The sequence below is a fragment of the Coregonus clupeaformis genome, unplaced genomic scaffold (assembly GCF_020615455.1).
Source record: "Coregonus clupeaformis isolate EN_2021a unplaced genomic scaffold, ASM2061545v1 scaf0233, whole genome shotgun sequence".
Classification (NCBI taxonomy): domain Eukaryota; kingdom Metazoa; phylum Chordata; class Actinopteri; order Salmoniformes; family Salmonidae; genus Coregonus; species Coregonus clupeaformis.
The window spans coordinates 390,001-410,000 of NW_025533688.1; the positions used below are offsets into that span (position 1 = coordinate 390,001).

The window sequence follows — 20,000 nt, forward strand, 5'->3', positions numbered from 1 at the left end:
TCTGGCCCTGGTCACAGGGTCCTTCATGGTTTTTGATTTAACCGACCTGGAAGACCAGGTGTGTTGAATTTAGTCAATCACTGAACTGATCAATCAGCTCAGTTGGTCAGGCGTGGTGCCTAGTTGGAACACAATGCTGTTCACTCCAGGAACAGGGTTTCCTACCCCCTGATATCACTCCAGGAACAGGGTTTCCTACCCCCTGATATCTCTCCAGGAACAGGGTTTCCTACCCCGTGATATCACTCCAGGAACAGGGTTTCCTACCCCTGATATCTCTCCAGGAACAGGGTTTCCTACCCCCTGATATCTCTCCAGGAACAGGGTTTCCTACCCCCTGATATCACTCCAGGAACAGGGTTTCCTACCCCTGATATCACTCCAGGAACAGGGTTTCCTACCCCTGATATCACTCCAGGAACAGGGTTTCCTACCCCCTGATATCTCTCCAGGAACAGGGTTTCCTACCCCCTGATATCACTCCAGGAACAGGGTTTCCTACCCCCTGATATCACTCCAGGAACAGGGTTTCCTACCCCCTGATATCACTCCAGGAACAGGGTTTCCTACCCCCTGATATCACTCCAGGAACAGGGTTTCCTACCCCTGATATCACTCCAGGAACAGGGTTTCCTACCCCCTGATATCACTCCAGGAACAGGGTTTCCTACCCCCTGATATCACTCCAGGAACAGGGTTTCCTACCCCCTGATATCTCTCCAGGAACAGGGTTTCCTACCCCCTGATATCACTCCAGGAACAGGGTTTCCTACCCCCTGATATCACTCCAGGAACAGGGTTTCCTACCCTCTGATACAGGGTTCCATGTAGGGTGTAGCCTTGCATAATGTTTGTCTAGTCGTGTGTCCGGCACCTTCATTGGGGAGGACGGGCTCATGGTAATGGCTGGAGTTGGAATGGTATTCAAATACATCAATTTGATGGTCCTCTGTAGCTCAATTGGTAGAGCATGGTGCTTGTAACGCCAGGGTAGTGGGTTCGATCCCCGCGACCACCCATACGTAAAAATGTATGCACACATGACTGTAAGTCGCTTTGGATAAAAGCGTCTGCTAAATGGCTTATTATTATTATTATTATTATTATTATGCCATTCCATTCGCTCCGTTCCATTTATTATGAGCCGTCCTCCCCTCAACAGCCTCCTCTGTCCCACAGGCCATATAAGCACACACACAAAAAAAAAAAAAAAGTCCAACATTTTTTTGGCTAAATATGTCTAAAACAGAGAGTAACTATCTAGTGCCACTTTAGGAGTACGTCTGAGTACCCAACCCCCAACTGTCTTGCCGTTGTAGCCTAGTCACGCTGTAACCTACAGCCGGATGTCTGTCTATAGAGACTACAGAAGTCCATGCTGCCACAACGTGAGCCAGTAACTGTTGACCATATTTGTCTATAATTGTTTTTAGACTGTTTTAGTCCAAACCGTATCCATGTTAGGTCGACTTGGTTCACAGACAGACCTTGTCCATCTAGAACTTAACAGTGGTGTTAGTCTAGGGCTCCGTCCCAAATGCTACTATATTCCTATTGGCCCTGGTCAAAAGAAGTGCACTACATAGGGAATAGGGTGCCAACTCTGGTCAAAAGAAGTGCACTACATAGGGAATAGGGTGCCAACTCTGGTCAAAAGAAGTGCACTATATAGGGAATAGGGTGCCATTCTCTGGTCAAAAGAAGTGCACTACATAGGGAATAGGGTGCCAACTCTGGTCAAAAGAAGTGCACTACATAGGGAATAGGGTGCCAACTCTGGTCAAAAGAAGTGCACTATATAGGGAATAGGGTGCCATTCTCTGGTCAAAAGAAGTGCACTACATAGGGAATAGGGTGCCAACTCTGGTCAAAAAGAAGTGCACTACATAGGGAATAGGGTGCCAACTCTGGTCAAAAGAAGTGCACTATATAGGGAATAGGGTGCCAACTCTGGTCAAAAGAAGTGCACTATATAGGGAATAGGGTGCCAACTCTGGTCAAAAGAAGTGCACTATATAGGGAATAGGGTGCCATTCTCTGGTCAAAAGAAGTGCACTACATAGGGAATAGGGTGCCAACTCTGGTCAAAAGAAGTGCACTACATAGGGAATAGGGTGCCAACTCTGGTCAAAAGAAGTGCACTACATAGGGAATAGGGTGCCAACTCTGGTCAAAAGAAGTGCACTACATAGGGAATAGGGTGCCAACTCTGGTCAAAAGAAGTGCACTATATAGGGAATAGGGTGCCAACTCTGGTCAAAAGTAGTGCACTACATAGGGAATAGGGTGCCAACTCTGGTCAAAAGAAGTGCACTGCATAGGGAATAGGGTGCCAACTCTGGTCAAAAGAAGTGCACTGCATAGGGAATAGGGTGCCAACTCTGGTCAAAAGAAGTGCACTATATAGGGAATAGGGTTCCATTCTCTGGTCTAAAGTAGTGCACTATATAGGGAATAGGGTGCCATTCTCTGGTCTAAAGAAGTGCACTATATAGGGAATAGGGTGCCAACTCTGGTCAAAAGAAGTGCACTATATAGGGAATAGGGTGCCAACTCTGGTCAAAAGAAGTGCACTATATAGGGAATAGGGTGCCAACTCTGGTCAAAAGAAGTGCACTATATAGGGAATAGGGTGCCAACTCTGGTCAAAAGAAGTGCACTATATAGGGAATAGGGTGCCAACTCTGGTCAAAAGAAGTGCACTATATAGGGAATAGGGTGCCAACTCTGGTCAAAAGAAGTGCACTATATAGGGAATAGGGTGCCAACTCTGGTCAAAAGAAGTGCACTACATAGGGAATAGGGTGCCAACTCTGGTCAAAAGAAGTGCACTACATAGGGAATAGGGTGCCAACTCTGGTCAAAATAAGTGCACTACATAGGGAATAGGGTGCCAACTCTGGTCAAAAGAAGTGCACTACATAGGGAATAGGGTGCCAACTCTGGTCAAAAGAAGTGCACTGCATAGGGAATAGGGTGCCAACTCTGGTCAAAAGAAGTGCACTGCATAGGGAATAGGGTGCAAACTCTGGTCAAAATAGGGTGCAATTTAGGATACAGACTAGAACTAACTCTGCCGAACACTACGATGACGCAATCGCTGCCGTTGACAGACAGACCTGTGGAAGTCAAGAAGCGTGACGAGAATCACTCACACACACACACACACACACACACACACACACACACACACACAGAGTCTGACAGGAGAAGCGTGAAGAGAAACTTGGTGGCCATTTTGTTTCTCTGACTATGGAGTTGTCGTTTCCGTCATCATATGGTGACATCATCCTGTGGTGGTGTTCTAGTTATCATATGGTGACATCATCCTGTGGTGGTGTTCTAGTTATCATATGGTGACATCATCCTGTGGTTAGTGTTCTAGTTATCATATGGTGACATCATCCTGTGGTTAGTGTTCTAGTTATCAAATGGTGACATCATCCTGTGGTGTTCTAGTTATCATATGGTGACATCATCCTGTGGTTAGTGTTCTAGTTATCATATGGTGACATCATCCTGTGGTTAGTGTTCTAGTTATCAAATGGTGACATCATCCTGTGGTGTTCTAGTTATCATATGGTGACATCATCCTGTGGTGTTCTAGTTATCATATGGTGACATCATCCTGTGGTGGATGGAGGGAGAGTGTGTATGGTGTTGTTAACAGTGTGTCTCTCCTGCCAGGCCCTCTACCAGCTGGCTCCAGTGTGTATGGTGTTGTTAACAGTGTGTCTCCCCCTGCCAGGCCCCCTACCAGCTGGCTCCAGTGTGTATGGTGTTGTTAACAGTGTGTCTCCCCCTGCCAGGCCCTCTACCAGCTGGCTCCAGTGTGTATGGTGTTGTTAACAGTGTGTCCCTCCTGCCAGGCCCTCTACCAGCTGGCTCCAGTGTGTATGGTGTTGTTAACAGTGTGTCCCTCCTGCCAGGCCCTCTACCAGCTGGCTCCAGTGTGTATGGTGTTGTTAACAGTGTGTCTCTCCTGCCAGGCCCTCTACCAGCTGGCTCCAGTGTGTATGGTGTTGTTAACAGTGTGTCTCTCCCCTGCCAGGCCCTCTACCAGCTGGCTCCAGTGTGTATGGTGTTGTTAACAGTGTGTCCCTCCTGCCAGGCCCTCTACCAGCTGGCTCCAGTGTGTATGGTGTTGTTAACAGTGTGTCTCTCCTGCCAGGCCCTCTACCAGCTGGCTCCAGTGTGTATGGTGTTGTTAACAGTGTGTCTCTCCTGCCAGGCCCTCTACCAGCTGGCTCCAGTGTGTATGGTGTTGTTAACAGTGTGTCTCCCCCTGCCAGGCCCTCTACCAGCTGGCTCCAGTGTGTATGGTGTTGTTAACAGTGTGTCTCTCCTGCCAGGCCCTCTACCAGCTGGCTCCAGTGTGTATGGTGTTGTTAACAGTGTGTCCCTCCTGCCAGGCCCTCTACCAGCTGGCTCCAGTGTGTATGGTGTTGTTAACAGTGTGTCTCTCCTGCCAGGCCCTCTACCAGCTGGCTCCAGTGTGTATGGTGTTGTTAACAGTGTGTCTCTCCTGCCAGGCCCTCTACCAGCTGGCTCCAGTGTGTATGGTGTTGTTAACAGTGTGTCTCTCCTGCCAGGCCCTCTACCAGCTGGCTCCAGTGTGTATGGTGTTGTTAACAGTGTGTCTCCTCCTGCCAGGCCCTCTACCAGCTGGCTCCAGTGTGTATGGTGTTGTTAACAGTGTGTCTCTCCTGCCAGGCCCTCTACCAGCTGGCTCCAGTGTGTATGGTGTTGTTAACAGTGTGTCTCTCCTGCCAGGCCCTCTACCAGCTGGCTCCAGTGTGTATGGTGTTGTTAACAGTGTGTCTCCCCCCTGCCAGGCCCCCTACCAGCTGGCTCCAGTGTGTATGGTGTTGTTAACAGTGTGTCTCTCCTGCCAGGCCCTCTACCAGCTGGCTCCAGTGTGTATGGTGTTGTTAACAGTGTGTCTCTCCTGCCAGGCCCTCTACCAGCTGGCTCCAGTGTGTATGGTGTTGTTAACAGTGTGTCTCCCCTGCCAGGCCCTCTACCAGCTGGCTCCAGATGAGAAGAGGAAGGATTGCGGAATAAAAATGTTAGAAACGTACTTTAATAACGGGGTGAGTAAAGTTACTTCAATAACAGATTAAAGGCCCAGTGCAGTCAAAAAACAGTTTTTTCTTGTGTTTTACGTCATATTCTACAACAGCTGTAAAAGGGTGAAAAATGTTAGTCAGTGTAATTTCCTGATAGTTGCTGGTTGAAAATACGATCTACACAACATGTAATTAATTGCCTTTTGAACTATTTTATACCATTATTGAAATGCTGTCCAAAAGAGTATGACTTCATCTCCTGTCTCTCCAGCAATATTAATATGATATTTGAAATGTAATGATGAATGGATAAATATATGCATACATAAATGTGTGTGTGTGTACAGTGGGGGAAAAAAGTATTTAGTCAGACACCAATTGTGCAAGTTCTCCCACTTAAAAAGATGAGAGAGGCCTGTAATTTTCATCATAGGTACACGTCAACTATGACAGACAAATTGAGGGAAAAAAATCCAGAAAATCACATTGTAGGATTTTTAATGAATTTATTTGCAAATTATGGTGGAAAATAAGTATTTGGTCAATAACAAAAGTTTCTCAATACTTTGTTATATACCCTTTGTTGGCAATGACACAGGTCAAACGTTTTCTGTAAGTCTTCACAAGGTTTTCACACACTGTTGCTGGTATTTTGGCCCATTCCTCCATGCAGATCTCCTCTAGAGCAGTGATGTTTTGGGGCTGTCGCTGGGCAACACGGACTTTCAACTCCCTCCAAAGATTTTCTATGGGGTTGAGATCTGGAGACTGGCTAGGCCACTCCAGGACCTTGAAATGCTTCTTACGAAGCCACTCCTTCGTTGCCCGGGCGGTGTGTTTGAGGTCATTGTCATGCTGAAAGACCCAGCCACGTTTCATCTTCAATGCCCTTGCTGATGGAAGGAGGTTTTCACTCAAAATCTCACGATACATGGCCCCATTCATTCTTTCCTTTACACTGATCAGTCGTCCTGGTCCCTTTGCAGAAAAACAGCCCCAAAGCATGATGTTTCGACCCCCATGCTTCACAGTAGGTATGGTGTTCTTTGGATGCAACTCAGCATTCTTTGTCCTCCAAACATGACGAGTTGAGTTTTTACCAAAAAGTTATATTTTGGTTTCATCTGACCATATGACATTCTCCCAATCCTCTTCTGGATCATCCAAATGCACTCTATCAAACTTCAGACGGGCCTGGACATGTACTGGCCTAAACAGGGGGACACGTCTGGCACTGCAGGATTTGAGTCCCTGGCGGCGTAGTGTGTTACTGATGGTAGGCTTTGTTACTTTGGTCCCAGCTCTCTGCAGGTCATTCACTAGATCCCCCCGTGTGGTTCTGGGATTTTTGCTCTTGTGATCATTTTGACCCCACGGGGTGAGATCTTGCGTGGAGCCCCAGATCGAGGGAGATTATCAGTGGTCTTGTATGTCTTCCATTTCCTAATAATTGCTCCCACAGTTGATTTCTTCAAACCAAGCTGCTTACCTATTGCAGATTCAGTCTTCCCAGCCTGGTGCAGGTCTACAATTTTGTTTCTGGTGTCCTTTGACAGCTCTTTGGTCTTGGCCATAGTGGAGTTTGGAGTGTGACTGTTTGAGGTTGTGGACAGGTGTCTTTTATACTGATAACAAGTTCAAACAGGTGCCATTAATACAGGTATCGAGTGGAGGACAGAGGAGCCTCTTAAAGAAGAAGTTACAGGTATGTGAGAGCCAGAAATCTTGCTTGTTTGTAGGTGACCAAATACTTATTTTCCACCATAATTTGCAAATAAATTCATTAAAAATCCTACAATGTGATTTTCTGGAGAAAAAAAATCTCAATTTGTCTGTCATGGTTGACGTGTACCTATGATGAAAATTACAGGCCTCTCTCATCTTTTTAAGTGGGAGAACTTGCACAATTGGTGGCTGACTAAATACTTTTTTCCCCCACTGTATATATGTATATATATACAGTTGAAGTCGTAAGTTTACATACACTTAGGTTGGAGTCATTAAAACTTGTTTTTCAACCACTCCACAAATGTCTTGTTAACAAACTATAGTTTTGGCAAGTCGGTTAGGATCTACTTTGTGCATAACACAAGTAATTTTTCCAACAATTGTTTACAGACAGATTATTTCACTTATAATTCACTGTATCACAATTCCAGTGGGTCAGAAGTTTACATACACTAAGTTGACTGTGCCTTTAAACAGCTTGGAAAATTCCAGAAAATGATGTCATGGCTTTAGAAGCTTCTGATAGGCTAATTGACATAATTTGAGTCAATTGGAGGTGTACCTGTGAATGTATTTCAAGGCCTACCTTCAAACTCAGTGCCTCTTTGCTTGACATCATGGGAAAATCAAAAGAAATCAGCCAAGACCTCAGAAAAAAAATTGTAGACTTCCACAAGTCTGGTTCATCCTTGGGAGCAATTTCCAAACGCCTGTAGGTACCACGTTCATCTGTACAAACAATAGTACGCAAGTATAAACACCATGGGACCACGCAGCCGTCATACCGCTCAGGAAGGAGACACCTTCTGTCTCCTAGAGATGAACGTACTTTGGTGCGAAAAGTGCAAATCAATCCCAGAACAACAGCAAAAGGACCTTGTGAAGATGCTGGTGGAAACAGGTACAAAAGTATCTATATCCACAGTAAAACGAGTCCTATATCGACATAACCTGAAAGGCCGCTCAGCAAGGAAGAAGCCACTGCTTCAAAACCGCCATAAAAAAGCCAGACTACGGTTTGCAACTGCACATGGGGACAAAGATCATACTTTTTGGAGAAATGTCCTCTGGTCTGATGAAATAGAAATAGAACTGTTTGGCCATAATGACCATCGTTATGTTTGGAGGAAAAAGGGGGGTGGCAGCATCATGCTTTGGGGGTGCTTTGCTGCAGGAGGGACTGGTGCACTTCACAAAATAGATGGCATCATGAGGAAGGAAAATGATGTGGATATAGTGAAGCAACATCTCAAGACATCAGTCAGGAAGTTAAAGCTTGGTCGCAAACGGGTCTTTCAAATGGACAATGACCCCAAGCATACTTCCAAAGTTGTGGAAAATGGCTTAAGGACAACAAAGTCAAGGTATTGGAGTGGCCATCACAAAGCCCTGACATCAATCCTATAGAAAATGTGTGGGCAGAACTGAAAAAGCATGTGCGAGCAAGGAGGCCTACAAACCTGACTCAGTTACACCAGCTCTGTCAGGAGGAATGGGCCAAAATTCACCAAACTTATTGTGGGAAGCTTGTGGAAGGCTACCCGAAACATTTGACTCAAGTTAAACAATTTAAAGGCAATGCTACCAAATACTAATTGATTGTATGTAAACTTCTGACCCACTGGGAATTTGATGAAAGAAATAAAAGCTGAAATAAATAATTCTCTCTACAAATATTCTGACATTTCACATTCTTAAAATTAAAGTGGTGATCCTAACTGACCTAAGAAACTGGATTTTTACTAGGATTAAATGTCAGGAATTGTGAAAAACTGAGTTTAAATGTATTTGGCTAAGGTGTATGTAAACTTACGACTTCAACTGTACATGTAGTAAGTCGTTTTTTTGAGTATCTGTACTTTACTTTACTGTAAACTACTTTTACTTCACTACATTCCTAAAGAAAATAATGTACTTTTTACTCCATACATTTTTCCTGACACCCAAAAGTACTTGTTACATTTTGACAGGAAAATGGTCAAATTCACACGCTTATCAAGAGAACATCCTTGGTCATCCCTACTGCCTCTGATCTGGCGAACTCACTAAACACTCATGCTTCATTTCTAAATTATATCTGAGTATGCCCTTTGCTAATAAACAAGAAAATGGTGCCGTCTGGTTTGCTTTATGTAAGAAATTTGAAATTATTTATATGTTTACTTTTGATACTTAAGTATATTTTAGCAATTACATTTACTTTTGATTCTTAAGTATATTTATAACCGAATACTTTTAGACTTTTACTCAAGCAGTAGTTTACTGGGTGACTTTCACTTTTTCTTGAGTCATTTTCTATTAAGGTATATTTACTTTTACTCAAGTATGACAATTGGGTACTTTTTCCACCACTGAGTAAAACTGCAATAAATGTGGCAAGGAAATTAACTTTATGCCCTGAATACAAAGCGTTGTGTTTGGGGTAAATCTTCATATTCATATTTTCAAGCATTGTGGTGGCTGCATCATGTTATGGGTATGCTTGTCATTGACAAGGACTAGGGAGTTTTTTTTTTGTTGATAAAAATTAACGGAATGGAGCTAAGCACAGGCAAAATCCTAGAGGAAAATCAGGTTCAGTCTGCTTTCCAACCAACACCAGAAGACAAATTCACCTTTCAGCTGGACAATAACCTAAAACTCAAGGCCAAATAAATACTGGAGTTGCTTACCAAGACAACATTGAATGTTCCTGAGTGTCCTAGTTACAGTTTTGACTTAAATCGGCTGGAAAATCGATGGCAAGACTTGAAAAATGGCTGTCTAGCAATGATCAACAACCAACTTGACAGAGCTTGAAGAGTAAAAAAAAAAAAAGAATAGCGTACAAATATTATTAAACAATCCAGGTGTGCAAATCTCTAACAGACGTACCCAGGAAGACTCACAGGTGTAATCGCTGCCAAAGCTGATTCTAACATGTATTGACTCAGGGGTGTGAATATTATGTAAATTAGATATTTCTGTATCTATTTTTCAATAAATGTGCAAACATTTATAAAAATGTGTTTTCACTTTGTCGTTATGGGGTATTGTAAAGTCACTCTTGATAAGAGCTAAATGACTAAAATGTAAATGTCAAATGTTTATTTTATTTATTATTTATTTTTATTTTTTGGGGCCATTTTGAAATCGGGCTGTAACACAACATAATGTGGAATAATTCAAGCGGTATGAATACTTTTCTGAAGGCACTGTTGATAGGTAGATTAATTAATACGTGTATTCTCTCTCCGTCTAGTCGGCAGCCCATCTGCGAGATATACCTCAGGAGTTGGTAGGGGAGTGTCGTGAAAAGCTGGAACAGACGCCCTGCAAGGAACTCTTCAACGACTGCTGCAAGTATGTCTGTCTCCTCATTGGTCAAAACACCTGTCAATCAGGGTATAACCTGGCATTCATTGGTCAGCTCACCTGTCAATCAGGGTATCGCTTGGCATTCATTGGTCAGCTCACCTGTCAATCATGGGTATCGCCTGGCATTCATTGGTCAGTTCACCTGTCAATCAAAAGAGCTACAGATAGGGGGTGAGGCTATTGTATCTGTGGGGCCATTTTGGAATGATGGTTGTGTTGGAATTGCTGGGAAGGAAGATTTGACTGAATCCTGCCAGAGATGATGCAGTGAGGGAGATAACTGGGGCCCAAAATCTGTCTTCTCTAGCGGGTGGCGTTTTATCATTTTTTTTTGTATGGAGGTCAATGAGAGAGTGTGGCATTTGGTTAACAAAACTGTAATGGCTTATTTGCTATGTGTGGCTTATTTGATCAAATAGAAGGTTTGTAATGCTTAGGTTGTTACGAGTGTACTGATATACAGTGCCTTCGGAAAGTATTCAGACCTCTTGACTTTTTCCACATTTTGTTACGTTACAGCCTTATTCTAAAATGGATTAACTTTTTTTTTGTTTACTCCATAATGACAAAGCGAAAACAGGTGTTTAGAAAATGTTAACTAATGTATTTAAAAAATAAAAACAGAAATACCTTATTTACATAAATATTCAGACCCTTTGCTATGCGACTCGAAATTGAGCTCAGGTACATCCTGTTTCCATTGATCATCATTGAGATGTTTCTACAACTTGATTGGAGTCCACCTGTGGTAAATTCAATTGATTGGACATGATTTGGAAAGGCACACATCTGTCTATATAAGGTCCCACAGTTGACAGTGCATGTCAGAGCAAAAACCAAGCCATGAGGTCGAAGGAATTGTTCATAGAGCTCCGAGACAGGATTGTGTTGTTGCACAGATCTGGGGAAGGGTACAAAACAATTTCTGCAGCATTGAAGGTCCCCAAGAACACAGTGGCCTCCATCATTCTTGAATGGAAGAAGTTTGGAATCACCAAGACTCTTCCTAGAGCTGGAGGTCCGGCCAAACTGAGCAATCGGGGGAGAAGGGCCTTTGTCAGGGAGGTGACCAAGAACCCGATGGTCACTGAAAGAGCTCAAGAGTTTATCTGTGGAGATGGGAGAACCTTCCAGAAGGACAACCATCTCTGCAGCACTCCACCAATCAGGCCTTTATGGTAGTGGCCAGACAGAAGCCACTCCTCAGTAAAAGGCACATGACAGCCCGCTTGGAGTTTGCCAAAAGGCACCTAAAGGACTCTAAGACCATGAGAAACAAGATTCTCTGGTCTGATGAAACCAAGATTGAACTCTTTGGCCTGAATGCCAAGTGCCACGTCTGGAGGAAACCTGGCACCATCCCTACGGTGAAGCATGGTGGTGGCAGCATCATGCTGTGGGGATAATTTTCAGTGGCAGGGACTGGGAGACTAGTCAGGATCGAGGCAAAGATGAACGGAGCAAAGTACAGAGAGATCCTTGACGAAAACCTGCTCCAGAGTGCTCAGGACCTCAGACTGGGGCGAAGGTTCACCTTCCAACAGGACAACGACCTTGAGCACACAGCCAAGACAACGCAAGAGTGGCTTCGGGACAAGTCTCAGAATGTCCTTGAGTTGCCCAGCCAGAGCCCGGACTTGAACCCGATCGAACATCTGTGGAGAGACCTGAAAATAGCTGTGCAGCAACGCTCCCCATCCAACCTGACAGAACTTGAGAGGATCTGCAGAGAGGAATGGGAGAAACTCCCCAAATACAGGTGTGCCAAGCTTGTAGCGTCATACCCAAGAAGACTCAAGGCTGTAATCGCTGCCAAAGGTGCTTCGACAAAGTACTGAGTAAAGGACCTGAATATGTATGTAAATGTGATTGGTTTTTTATTTTTAATACATTTGCAAAAATTTCTAAAACCCTGTTTTTGCTTTGTCATTATGGGGTATTTTGTGTAGATTGATGAGTAAAAAAAAAACAATTTAATCAATTTTAGAATAAGGCTGTAACGTAACAAAATGTGGAAAAAGTCTGAATACTTTCCGAAGGCACAGTAAGTAGGACACGTGAGATAGTTACCACAGCCACAAAGTCATAAACCCTGCCTATTTCTTCAATTGATCTTCTTAAAATGTGATTTTATACCAAACCTTAACCACACTGCTAACCTTATGCCTAACCCTAACCATAACCACACTGCTAACCTTATGCCTAACCCTAACCTCAACCACACTGCTAACATTATGCCTAACCCTAACCTTAACCACACTGCTAACCTTATGCCTAACCCTAACCTTAACCACACTGCTAACCTTATGCCTAACCCTAACCACACTGCTAACCTTATGCCTAACCCTAACCTCAACCACACTGCTAACATTATGCCTAACCCTAACCTTAACCACACTGCTAACCTTATGCCTAACCCTAACCTTAACCACACTGCTAACCTTATGCCTAACCCTAACCACACTGCTAACCTTATGCCTAACCCTAACCTTAAATGAAAACCAAAAAAAGCAAATCTGTTTTCATGAATTTTTATGATATAGCCAATTTTGACTTTGTGGCTGTGGTAACTAGTGGAAACCGGTGTGCCTGTTGTTCACACACCTTCTCATTGGCTAGAATGGTCTTGCCTCCTCCCGATTTAGTACGTGGTAAACAAAAACAGCTGAAGGGATCTTTACAAGATTCTGGGAATGTGTTGTAACCCATTGGAGGAGATATGGAAGTTGACGTTAGTTTGGCTTAGCCTCATAGGTCTCCCGGGCCGCGACAGAGCCTGGACTTCAACCAGGAACTCGATAGTACTTTTCAATGGCTCCTGGCTTTGTGTGTTTGGCAGGGATTCCCAACCCTGTTCCTGGGGAACGACCATAATGTAGGTTCTCTACAACCCTGGTCTCCTGAGTCTAATAATTAGCTGGTTGATCAGCTGAATCAGGTTAGTTACAACTAGGGTTGGAGTGAAAACCTACAGGAGGGTCTCTCCATGAACAGGTTTGGGGTAAAAACCTACAGGAGGGTCTCTCCAGGAACAGGGTTGGAGTGAAAACCTACATGAGGGTCTCTCCATGAACAGGTTTGGGGTAAAAACCTACAGGAGGGTATCTCCAGGAAAAGGGGTTGGAGTTGAAACCTACAGGAGGGTCTCTCTCCAGGAACAGGGTTGGAGTTAAAACCTACAGGAGGGTCTCTCTCCAGGAACAGGGTTGGAGTTGAAACCTACAGGAGGGTCTCTCTCCAGGAACAGGGTTGGAGTTAAAACCTACAGGAGGGTATCTCTCCAGGAACAGGGTTGGAGTTAAAACCTACAGGAGGGTATCTCTCCAGGAACAGGGTTGGAGTTAAAACCTACAGGAGGGTCTCTCTCCAGGAACAGGGTTGGAGTTAAAACCTACAGGAGGGTATCTCTCCAGGAACAGGGTTGGAGTTAAAACCTACAGGAGGGTATCTCTCCAGGAACAGGGTTGGAGTTAAAACCTACAGGAGGGTATCTCTCCAGGAACAGGGTTGGAGTTAAAACCTACAGGAGGGTATCTCTCCAGGAATAGGGTTGGAGTTGAAACCTACAGGAGGGTATCTCTCCAGGAACAGGGTTGGAGTTAAAACCTACAGGAGGGTATCTCTCCAGGAACAGGGTTGGAGTTAAAACCTACAGGAGGGTATCTCTCCAGGAACAGGGTTGGAGTTAAAACCTACAGGAGGGTCTCTCCATGAACAGGGTTGGAGTTGAATCCTACAGGAGGGTATCTCTCCAGGAACAGGGTTGGAGTTAAAACCTACAGGAGGGTATCTCTCCAGGAACAGGGTTGGAGTTAAAACCTACAGGAGGGTATCTCTCCAGGAACAGGGTTGGAGTTGAAACCTACAGGAGGGTATCTCTCCAGGAACAGGGTTGGAGTTAAAACCTACAGGAGGGTATCTCTCCAGGAACAGGGTTGGAGTTAAAACCTACAGGAGGGTCTCTCCATGAACAGGGTTGGAGTTGAATCCTACAGGAGGGTAGCTCTCCAGGAACAGGGTTGGCATTTCTGCTGCATCTTGTCAACTAAGGCTGCAGTTAGGATGTTTCTGAAACTTTTTTAAGACATCAACTGTTTAGAGTTATGAAGTGTGTGTGTGTGTGTATGTGCACGGTGTCTGTGTGTGTGTCTGTTTACGGTGTGTGTGTGTGTTTGTACACTGTATGTGTGTGTGTTGAAAAGAGCTCAACCCTGTCACAGTAATGATTATGAGCTGTATGACAGACAGACAGTGGTGCCAAATGGAGGAAAAGCAGCAGGCAGAGAAGGCATCCGGACACCTGGCATGGGCACAACAGCAGCCTCAGTGTTCCACACACACACACACACACACACACACACACACACACACACACACACACACACACACACACACACACACACACACACACATACCACACACACACACACCACACACACCACACACACACATACCACACACACCACACACACATACCACACACACACACACACACACACACTCTCTGACTTGCAGGTGTCATAGTTTCCTCAGAGCCAATAGACAGGACACACAGAGATACACTACATGACCAAAAGTATGTGGACACCTGCTCGTCCGACATCTCATTCCAAAATCATGGACGTTAATATGGAGTTGGTCCCCCCTTTGCTGCTATAACAGCCTCCACTCTTCTGGGAAGGCTTTCCACTAGATGTTTGAACATTGCTGCGGGGGACTTGCTTCCATTCAGCCACGAGCATTAGTGAGGTCGGGCACTGATGTTGGGCGATTAGGCCTGGCTCGCAGTCGGCGTTCCAATTCATCCCAAAGGTTTGATGGGGTTGAGGTCAGGGCTCTGTGCAGGCCAGTCAAGTTCTTCCACACCGAGCTCGACAAACCATTTCTGTATGGACCTCGCTTTGTGCACGGGGGTATTGTCATGCTGAAACAGGAAAGGGCCTTTTGAGAAACCGGGCCCTGGGAACTTTACCAGCAAACATTTGGTGTCACAGAAAGAAACTATTTTCTGCATTGTAGAATAATAGTGAAGACATCAAAACTATGAAATAACACATATGGAATCATGTAGTAACCAAAAAATCAAAATATATTTTACATTTGAGATTCTTCTATAGTAGCCACCCTTTTGCCTTGATGACAGCTTTGCACACTCTTGGCATTAAAGAGCAATCCTGCCATTTTTCAACCTCATATTCATCATCTCCAGCACCATACCAGTGTCTACCTGTGTGAAAACGGGGGCGTTTCTATGATCTGTGGTTCAACAGAGAAGAAGAAAGGTCCTACAAAATGGCTTCTCTGTGACATCACAGGGTTTGGATTACAAGTTAGAAGAATGAGTTTCTATCCAGAGGGAGGGTATTTCCTTGCTCCCCGGGTCAGAGTGTTTGAAAATTACTGTTTTAAATATTTTACTTTTTTTTTTTTTTTACTTTTGATGATGCGTAACTTTTTAACTTTTATATTTATTTTCTACAAAACTTAAAAATACGCAATTTTCACATATATAGACACTGGTATTGTGCTGGAGATGATGAACATGAGGTTTGAAAAGTGGTGGAATTGCCCTTTAAGTCCCATTTTCCCTTAGTCTTGCGTTGATGTCAACGGACGACTATTTTAAGTGGACATTTGACTTGAGAGGAAGTTGGGATTCATCCCATAAAGTTTCCAGAGCTTATTCCCAGTTGGACAATTATCCCTTATTCCTAATGGGAAAATGACACACACACACACACACACACACACACACACACACACAGTAGTCAGACTTTATGAAGAATACACGCACGCACAGGCATACACTCACATATAACCTACTACTCTCTCTCTCTCTCTCTCTCTCTCTCTCTCTCTCTCTCTCTCTCTCTCTCTCTCTCTCTCATCTGTCTCTGTGTGTGTGATAACTTAAAGTTCAAACGGTTTGAATGGGGAGGGGGCGGGAATCTCTCTCTGACGTACCAGGGTTCTCCCTTGGGACAACCGGAATCTCGGAACGCCGTCTGGAGTAGGGGAACGTTATTTTGGAAGAACGATTCTGTTCTCAGTCTGGGTTAGAGACATGAGCTAGGGCTGATGAAATAATTCATCCGTCTGTTTGTTTCTCTGTGTGTGTGTGTTTGTTTCTCTGTGTGTGTGTGTGTGTCTGTTTCTCTGTGTGTGTGTGTCTGTTTCTCTGTGTGTGTGTGTCTGTTTCTCTGTGTGTGTGTGTGTGTGTGTGTGTGTAAATGCATGTACACATGCGTATGCGAGGAGCTAAAAATAGTTATTTTTTGTGCTTTCCTAGTTTTAAACAGTTTACTACAGTTCAGTTTGAAGGGGTTATGACAGTTCAAATAGACAGTATACTACCACTGAACAAAAAATAGAAACGCAACATATAAAGTGTCGGTCCCCATGTTTCATGAGCTGAAATAAAAGATCCCAGAAATGTTCCATATGTAATAACAGCTTATTTCTCTCAAGTTTTGTGCACAAATTTGTTTTACGTCCCTGTTAGTGAGCATTTCTCCGTTGCTAAAATAATCCATCCACCTGACAGGTGTGGCATATCAAGAAGCTGATTAAACATCATGATCATTACACAGGTGCACCTTGTGCTGGGGATGATAAAAGGCCACTCTGAAATGTGCAAACACATTTTGTTCAGTGTACATTAATTTGGGGACAGGTATAAACACACATGAAACATTCATGAACATTTAGCTAGCTAGCTAGTTTGCTGTTGCTAGCTAATTTTTTGTGTTTTCTACTCCGACAATTAATCCACAGATAAAAGGGGAAAACCTAGTTAGTTTCTAGTAATCTCTCCTCCTTCAGTCTTCTTCTTCTTCTGTGGACATTATATGTCGGTTGGCAACCAAGTTTAAGGTGCATTACCGCCACCAACTGGACTGGAGTGTGGACCTCAGTTCATCTTTCAATCACCCACGTGGGTATAAGCTCCTAAAAACCAAATGAGGAGATGGGAGAGGCGGGACGTTGCAGCGCGTCAAGCTTCTAAAATAGAACCAAGTTCTATTTTAACACCTGGCTACGCAGACGCTCGTTGATGCGCGCGAGCGGGTTTGGATGAAATGATTGAGTAAACACGTATGGGTACGTTTAATTAGCAACGCGGGTGGTGTGGTCAGCACGTAAGACACGACTTGTAGATGTGTTCATGTTTAAGTTCAATCATATTTCGCCAATAGAAAGTAAGACGGTGTTTGTTGTCATGTTTGTTGTAGGGGGACTGAGACACAAGTCAAGGGACCAGTTGAGCACAGATGACAGGGGACTGAGAACAAATGGAAGTTATGGACATCAGCACAAAGCCTAATAAACCACATCCCAAGTTTATTGTTCTCCAGAAGCGAGCTGACAGTCATTTCAAGAGAAGTGGGTTAAAGATTTTCCCCAGGCTGCATTACAGTGCCTCTTTAAAGGGGGTTTTATGATTTTCCCCAGGCTGCATTACAGTGCCTCTTTTAAAGGGGGTTTTATGCTTCCAATTCACCAACATTTTTCTGAATAAGAGGTCCCTGCATTTATCAGCTCAGGCTTTAGATAGGGCGGCAGGTAGCTTAGTGGTTAAGAGCGTTGTGGCAGTAACCGAAAGGTCGCTGGTTCTAATCCCTGAGCCGACTAGGTGAAAAATCTGTCGATGTTCCCTTGAGAAAGGCACTTAACCCTAAGGGAGGAGGTCAGAGATCTGGCCGTGTGGTGCCAGGACAACAACCTCTCCCTCAACGTGACCAAGACAAAGGAGATGATTGTGGACTACAGGAAAAAAAAGAGGACTGAGCACGCCCCCATTCTCATCGACGGGGCTGTAGTGGAACAGGTTGAGAGCTTCAAGTTCCTTGGTGTCCACATCACCAACGAACTATCATGGTCCAAACACACCAAGACAGTCGTGAAGAGGGCACGACAAAGCCTATTCCCCCTCAGGAGACTAAAAAGATTTGGCATGGGTCCTCAGATCCTCAAAAAAATTCTACAGCTGCACCATCGAGAGCATCCTGACTGGTTGCATCACCGCCTGGTATGGCAACTGCTTGGCCTCTGACCGCAAGGCACTACAGAGGGTAGTGCGTACGGCCCAGTACATCACTGGGGCAAAGCTCCCTGCCATCCAGGACCTCTATACCAGGCGGTGTCAGAGGAAGGCCCTCAAAATTGTCAAAGACTCCAGCCACCCTAGTCATAGACTGTTCTCTCTGCTACCGCACGGCAAGCGGTACCGGAGTGCCAAGTCTAGGTCCAAAAGACTTCTCAACAGCTTCTACCCCCAAGCCATAAGACTCCTGAACAGCTAATCATGGCTACCCGGACTATTTGCACTGCCCCCCACCCCATCCTTTTTACGCTGCTGCTACTCTGTTAAGTATTTATGCATAGTCACTTTAACTCTACCCACATGTACATATTACCTCAACTACCTCAACTAGCCGGTGCCCCCGCACATTGACTATGCAACGGTACCCCCCTGTATATATAGCCTCCCTACTGTCACTTTATTTTACTGTATATATAGCCTCCCTACTGTCACTTTATTTTACTTCTGCTCTTTTTTTCTCAACACTTTTTTGTTGTTGTTTTATTCTTACTTTTTTGTTTAAAATAAATGCACTGTTGGTTAAGGGCTGTAAGTAAGCATTTCACTGTAATGTCTGCACCTGTTGTATTCGGCGCATGTGACCAATACAATTTGATTTGATTTGATTTGATTTAATTGCTAGTGTAAGTCGCTCTGGATAAGAGCGTCTGCTAAATGACTGAAATCGGAAGAAGGCTATTGTGAAGTTTTCAGCTCATGCTAAAAGTCACTCCCATTGCCACTGAGTTACAGTGAGTGCAGAAAAATCAAACCCTGTGGACTCACAGTTATCTACTGCTTTAGTCAGGAAGCAAGATATTGTCTACTGAAGATTGTATGTTCAGTGAAGTACTTTTGCAAAACAGAGTGAGGCTTTAAGAGGACATGAGGAAGAACACGGAAATCTGTACCAACTTTTAAAAGACAAGGCAGAAGATGACAGTCCTTCAGAGCTGGTTAAAGACAAGGCAGAAGATGACAGTCCTTCAGAGCTGGTTAAAGACAAGGCAGAAGATGACAGTCCTTCAGAGTTGGTTAAAGACAAGGCAGAAGATGACAGTCCTTCAGAGCTGGTTAAAGACAAGGCAGAAGATGACAGTCCTTCAGAGCTGGTTAAAGACAAGGCAGAAGATGACAGTCCTTCAGAGCTGGTTAAAGACAAGGCAGAAGATGACAGTCCTTCAGAGCTGGTTAAAGACAAGGCAGAAGATGACAGTCCTTCAGAGCTGGTTAAAGACAAGGCAGAAGATGACAGTCCTTCAGAGCTGGTTAAAGACAGAAGATGACAGTCCTTCAGAGCTGGTTAAAGGCAGAGGATGACAGTCCTTCAGAGCTGGTTAAAGGCAGAAGATGACAGTCATTCAGAGCTGGTTAAAGGCAGAAGATGACAGTCATTCAGAGCTGGTTAAAGGCAGAAGATGACAGTCCTTCAGAGCTGGTTAAAGGCAGAAGATGACAGTCCTTCAGACCTGGTTAAAGGCAGAAGATGACAGTCCTTCAGAGCTGGTTAAAGACAAGGCAGAAGATGACAGTCCTTCAGAGTTGGTTAAAGACAAGGCAGAAGATGACAGTCCTTCAGAGCTGGTTAAAGACAAGGCAGAAGATGACAGTCCTTCAGAGCTGGTTAAAGACAAGGCAGAAGATGACAGTCCTTCAGAGCTGGTTAAAGACAAGGCAGAAGATGACAGTCCTTCAGAGCTGGTTAAAGACAAGGCAGAAGATGACAGTCCTTCAGAGCTGGTTAAAGACAAGGCAGAAGATGA

General features: G+C 44.3%; 1 protein-coding gene across 2 annotated transcripts in view; it reads left to right on the forward strand.

The window, feature by feature from the left end:
* grk4 (G protein-coupled receptor kinase 4) overlaps positions 1 to 20,000 on the forward strand; it is a 78,146-nt gene that overhangs the window by 33,659 nt on the left and 24,487 nt on the right. For both annotated transcript variants that reach the window (XM_045214312.1, XM_045214311.1), the window contains exons 4-5: positions 5,016 to 5,093; positions 10,039 to 10,139. In XM_045214312.1, the coding sequence (XP_045070247.1) occupies positions 5,016 to 5,093; positions 10,039 to 10,139 (179 nt within the window). The remainder of the gene's footprint in view (positions 1 to 5,015; positions 5,094 to 10,038; positions 10,140 to 20,000) is intronic.